This window comes from Bufo gargarizans, chromosome 1 (assembly GCF_014858855.1).
Source record: "Bufo gargarizans isolate SCDJY-AF-19 chromosome 1, ASM1485885v1, whole genome shotgun sequence".
Classification (NCBI taxonomy): Eukaryota; Metazoa; Chordata; class Amphibia; order Anura; family Bufonidae; genus Bufo; species Bufo gargarizans.
This window is the reverse complement of record NC_058080.1, coordinates 572792488-572798487: the sequence shown is the minus strand read 5'-3', so window position 1 is coordinate 572798487 and position 6000 is coordinate 572792488. Positions and strand designations below refer to the sequence as shown.

At 42.0% G+C, this 6000-nt stretch overlaps 1 protein-coding gene across 1 annotated transcript in view; it reads right to left on the bottom strand.

The window, feature by feature from the left end:
* Nucleotides 1-448: 448 nt before the first annotated feature.
* MPHOSPH9 (M-phase phosphoprotein 9) overlaps nucleotides 449-6000 on the bottom strand; it is an 89193-nt gene continuing 83641 nt past the window's right edge. Inside the window, exons 22-24 of the mRNA XM_044275700.1 lie at nucleotides 4476-4633; nucleotides 2467-2535; nucleotides 449-1141 (exon numbers count right to left, since the gene is read on the bottom strand). Of these exons, the coding sequence (XP_044131635.1) occupies nucleotides 1040-1141; nucleotides 2467-2535; nucleotides 4476-4633 (329 nt within the window). The 3' untranslated portion in view covers nucleotides 449-1039. The remainder of the gene's footprint in view (nucleotides 1142-2466; nucleotides 2536-4475; nucleotides 4634-6000) is intronic.

Below are 6000 nucleotides of genomic sequence, written 5' to 3'. Positions count from 1 at the left end.
CCGCCGGATATCCTGTGACATATATCCGGTGGCAGGACGTCAGAGCAGCTGGTGCTGTTCCTGTAATGCCGCGGCCCGCCGGATATGAACTCAGTGCGCCCGCGGTTATCCCCCCTGCACGCTGTGCTGTGTACAAACTAACAGAGGACTTTTAGCGCCGGCCGCTCCCGACGGCCTTTTGGCTGGTGGATGGGCCTATTTTATGATAGGGGCCTGGAGCTGCAGCTCCATCAGCCCCTACGTTAATCCGGCCCTGGCGAGGACAGTGTAAAAACTCATCGGAGTCTTGTAACTTTTTTTTTTTAAACCAGATACTGGAGTATCACTGTTAGTAAATGACCCCCAGTGTGGCAAAAGGGTCTATAGTAAGAGCTCCTGGTGGGTGCTCACAAGTTCTCATGTCGCAGTGTACCACTCACCCACAGAAGACCAGCACAAAGAGAAAACAAACACTTAAAGGACATTTATTGCTGCATTGTGCTGTGCTCTAAAAAGTGTCACATTACTGGGCTTCATTTTTTTTTTGTTCCACCAAGTATCTACGAGGTAAATCAGAAGAACACAGGCTAGCCTTACAATGCATTGCCCAGCAAAGCAGTGAAGGTCCTTACAAAACAGACAAACATAATACATGTGGTAACCAAATACTTCATATGCAAAATATGTTTCACAAGATTTGGATTTACCAAAACTTAAATCTGGAAGCACTGTGATAGTTGTACCAGGATGACCATAATAATGATACTAATAAATATATTACACTATAAAAGCTAAGGGGGGCACAAGGTACCTAATAAAATCTTTACCTTTGTATCCTATACCTCAAATTTGGCCACTTCAGATACTAAAATATACATTTTTCAGTCTGTGTAAGAAAAATCTGTGTACAATAAAAAGAGCTTGCATGAAATAGAAAGATTATTAAAGCAGTAAAAGGTCTGAGAGGTCATAGTCTTCAGGCTTTTAGCCATTAGCATTGGTCAGTGCAGTAAATATATACATTAGTGCAAAGTGCCAGCTGTGGGGTTTTCTTAATGGATCAAATATTTGCTGATGTAGGTAGCACATGGTATTTCTTTAGAGTCATTCGAACTGAACCCAGTTCCCGGTTGATCTTTTCCAAACGATCTTCCAAACTTTCCTGAAATAGATATATTAAAGGAAATCAGGATAGCGGCTCAATGGTAAACAGGCTTTAAAGGAAAAGTCTGTCTAAAATTAAAAGGGGTTGTGCGAGTAATGCAAAATTAAGGCCAAAGACTATGGTAACATAAAAAAAAAACACCAATACTCAGCTTGAGACCAGAGTTCCTGTTCCTATGCCTCCCTCCAGTCTTTATTAACTTGTCCGCAGCAGTGACATGCCCGTATACATACATTATCCATGCAGCCAATCTCTTGCCTCAGCAGTCTCATACTGTCTAGCAGGGAGACCAGTGATTGGTTGCAGTGGTTATGTGTTTATACGGGCCTGCCACCGCTCCAGTCGGGGGAACACTGACTTGATAATGTTAGACTGTGCAGGGAAATACCCCCAAACTGGTAACCCCCATCTGGACCTTTAGTGAAAAAACTGCTAGTAATTTATTCATTACTTGTAGCGGGAATAATAAATAAATGGCAATTCATAGAGTCTCAAGAATGAATGCTCCAGAATTGTTATTTCAAGGGGATGCATAGAGTGGTTACAGGTCCCCTTTAAAAGAATTCACACAAGACACAAATAAAACAAGGTGGACATCTGATGGACAAAAACAGCATAGCGGCAAGAAATACTGCGGATGCTGGCCACCAGTAGTGCCCCACTGCTTTTTCCTTTGTCTGAGGAAAGTGGTTAGCTAAACACATCAAGAGTGCTGGGACATTACTGGAGGAAAGCATTTGCGGTATTTCTTACAGCTATGCTGCTTTTGTCCACCAGCTGTCCCCCTTGTTTAGGGGCCTACTTTGTTGGACCTCTGTGTCCCCTAGGGATCAAACGCTTATGTGTATGCATGCACATTTGAAGCTTTCATATGCATCTGATAGTCGTTATTGTATTTACTGCACTGGGTATATAGCGGCTGTTGTGGATGCTGCTACACTCTTTTTCCACCAGATGCCCCCACCCCCCTTGTTTGGTTTGAGTCTTGTGTGGATTCTTCTAAATTGTGCATAGGCTTATATTGCCCTTTTTAACTTTGTTATAATAAAATGTATTTTTTACGCAAATTTTTTTATGTCTTGATTTGTGGATTACATGTATACCTTTTTGGAAATATGGTATTACTGTATGACTGTGCCCTTTCTAGAAGTATTACGGAACCTTGTTAGCTGAGGAAGGCAATCTTGAATTATTTATGGGCAGCTACATAAAATAAAAAAATAAAATAAAAACACTGCATGATCTGCCCAACCCCAGACACCAGTGAGGGAAGAAAGGAAGGAAAAAAACAAAACTAATGAAAGAAAGTAAAAGAAAGCTACCTTTGTGGCTCTCATCTTCAGGCTCAGTCTGCGACCAGTCCCTGGCAATCTGCTAAGGGCAGCTTCAATCTGTGGGCAGATGCAGTTCCAAGTGTCAGCAAAGTAAATGGTCACTGTACACTGTCATGAAGATTCATGGTACAACTCTAGAATGACTAAAGAGGTCTATATACGTAAGATTCATGTTGGTAGATCCTGCCTTTTTAAAGTGGATTTCAGGGACTTAGATAGGTCATCAATATCTAAATTCCAGAAAAGAAAAACTTTAAACCGTCGAGCTGGTCAATAAAATCTCCTACGTGGATTTTAATCCCAAAGGAGGGTATGACTTATAACATCTTGGGGACAATGTCGATATCATTTTTGTGAGCAGGCTATATGCAGTTATCAGTCAGTGTTAAACTTTAAAGCAGCCCTCCAGTCAAATATATAGAGCACTGACATTATATTTCTTGCTGTAATGGTGAACTGATGCTGCCATGATTACAGCAGTTGTGGCTTTAGATTAAAAAATTAAATAAAAAAGTCTCTTATACCGATACACTGATGGAAAACTATAAAAGTTATGGCTCTCTGAACGCAGTGGTGAAAAACACTAAGACCAAAATAAGCCATGTTTTTAAAAAGCTTAAAGGGGTTATCCTGAAAAACAGAATGATGACCTATCCTCAGGATAGGTCCTCACTATCACATCAGGGGGGGTCCAAGTCCCGGCTTCCCTGCCGATCAGCTACTTCAGGGAGCCACTGTGCTCCGTGGTAGCGGATTCCATAACAGAATTCTTAGATTACCCGAACCCTGTACGCCGAAACCACAATTTCGCTCAACACTACTCCGGACAGCTTTCCAAGCACAGCGTATAGTGTCAGTGTTTGGAATTGCAGCTTAGCCCCATTGACTTGAATGGGGCTGAGCTGCATCTAGGTCATGTGACCAATGTGCAGTGACGTCACTGGCCTAGGTAGAGGCTGCGGCGCTTAAGGCCTCTTTTAACAGCTGAGCGGCGGCAGCCCCGGGTGCTTGCACCCCTGAAAATCTGATACTGATGACCTATTCTGAGAATGTCATAAATATATTTTCCTGGATAACACCTACAGAGCAGGAGATGTTGAGCAGATTGATATATAGTTTTGTAGGTAAAAATTCAGGAAATATTGTCATTTATATCTCTGCTATTTCTGATTTCATTGAACATGGGGGAGGTGGGGGAGATTTATAGCATTTTCTGTGTAAGTCTGTATACATAGATAGACGTCAGTCACTCATAGCTGTACACCGGGGAGGTTATATCAGTGATTTATGGCATTCTATGTGCAAGTATATATACAGAGATAGACGTCAGTCACTGATAGGAAGGTCTCCAGGCACAACTGAGCTCAAAAAGGTAGAGCTATAAATGTATAAGGCTACTTTCACACTAGCGTTTTCAATTCCGCTATTGAGATCCGTCATAGGAGCTCAATAGCGGATGAAAACACTTTAGTTTTGTTCCCATTCATTGTCAATGGGGATAAAACTGAACTGAACGAAACGGAATGCATTCCGTTCCGTTTGGTTGCGCTCCCATCGCAGACAGAATAACGCTGCAATGTAAGTCAATGGGGACAGATCAGTTTTCTCTGACACAATAGAAAACTGATCCGTCACCTATTGACTTTTAATGGTGTTCATGAAAGATCCGTCATGGCTATAGAAGACATAATACAACCGGATCCGTTCATGACAGATGCATGCGGTTGTATTATTGTAACAGAAGCGTTTTTTTGCAGATCCATGACGGATCCGCAGAAAAAAGCTAGTTTGAACGTAGCATAAGTTTTACTGAATAATCTCCTTCAAAACCAAATATCAATCTGCTCAGCTCATCTGGCTCTATAACGTACTGCCTGCCGATTACACTGCATTTTGTGGCAATGGGCTTTGCAGAACTGTAAAAATACACAATTAATTATTGCTTAAATAAATGTACCAATATAGAGAGAAGAGCTCCAATACACTTCAAACCATACCTGTTTTTTCTCTTCAGTTAACTCATCAAAAAGCCGCTCTGTCTCAGAAATGGTTTTCATCCTCTCGTTGTATGTGATTTCAGTCTCGAATGGTGGTAATAACAGAGGAAACTGTGACTCACCGCTATTCTCTGAATTAATGATAGTCTTTTGCCTCACTAGGAAAAAAAGACCACAGAAAAAAACAATGCATCTCAGCCACAATATACCAATGATCTTAGCGTTTAAAATACTTTCTTACACCATGGGCAGAAATAAAAAGGAGATTGTAAGGGCTCGTGTCACCATAGAGTCAATCGGGTTAACTGAGAATTATTCCTGTACTAGTAGCCTTAGACAATGCTCATACTGAGGCCTCTTGCACACGACCGTATGCCCTCCGAGATATACAGTCCGTGAGCTGGCCATATGTCCTGGAGCGGCATTGATCGTGCGCACAGGAGCGCACAGCATCATAGATTACAATGATGCTGTGGACGGCAGGCTGCCCGCTGGGCTATTGTCATATGATCTTATGAGTGCGGGACAATAGTCCCGCGGGCGGCCCGAAGTGCACAGCATCACTGTAATCTATGATGCGGTGTGCTCCCGATCAATGCCGCTCCGAGACATATAGCCCGCTCATGGACCGGATATCGCGGAGGGCATACGGTCGTGTACAAGAAGCCTGAGGCTTTCTACAACATGCATCCTGGCTATTTTCCTCCAACCTGTGCAACAACAGCTTCTACCTCTATGAAGCAAACCTGTTCTATAGAACCCATTCAACTTTTGCACCAGCTGTTGGAGCCTCTTGTCTACCAGTGTAGTCTAGCATATTGATGGTCAGCTTCATATTACTTAGTCCTGGTGGAGCCTAACAGTTTTGAACGTATCAAAGGGAACCTGTCACCATAAATATGAAATGCAATCTTCAGGCAGCATATTATAGAGCCGGAGGAGCTGAGAAGATTGATATATATAGCTTTATGGGAAAATATTCAATATAACTCGCAATTTATACAATAATATCTCTGGCTTGTTCTTTTTTAGGAGTCATGCGGGTGGTCCTACTTACTGATGGACAGCAAACAGCTGTCAATCACTGAAAAGACTGCCCACATGACTATGTATAGTCACATGTATAGAAAAAGCAGAGGTTTAACAGTATAAATTACAAGCTGTACTGAATCTTTTCCCATAAAATGATCAATCAGCTCAGCTCCTCGTGCTTTATAACATGCTGCCTGCAGAGTGCTATGCATTTTCATGGTGACTGGTTCCCTTTAAACAACCACATGTATAAAAGAACTTTACATAGGGGAGGTAACGCATGACCTAAGAATTTAATTTCTACGAAAGTGCAGATGCAGGATATCTGTATTTCAAGTTGCTGGGAATTTTTGAAGGCTATTCAGTGCTCCAGATGGCAACCAAAATGGTCACCAATGTGACTTAGAATTGCAATATGGCAACAAGACTTTTTAATCTTGTCGCTATTTGTGACTAGACCCACCAGCGCACTGCAGTTGAATAATGCGTCGGG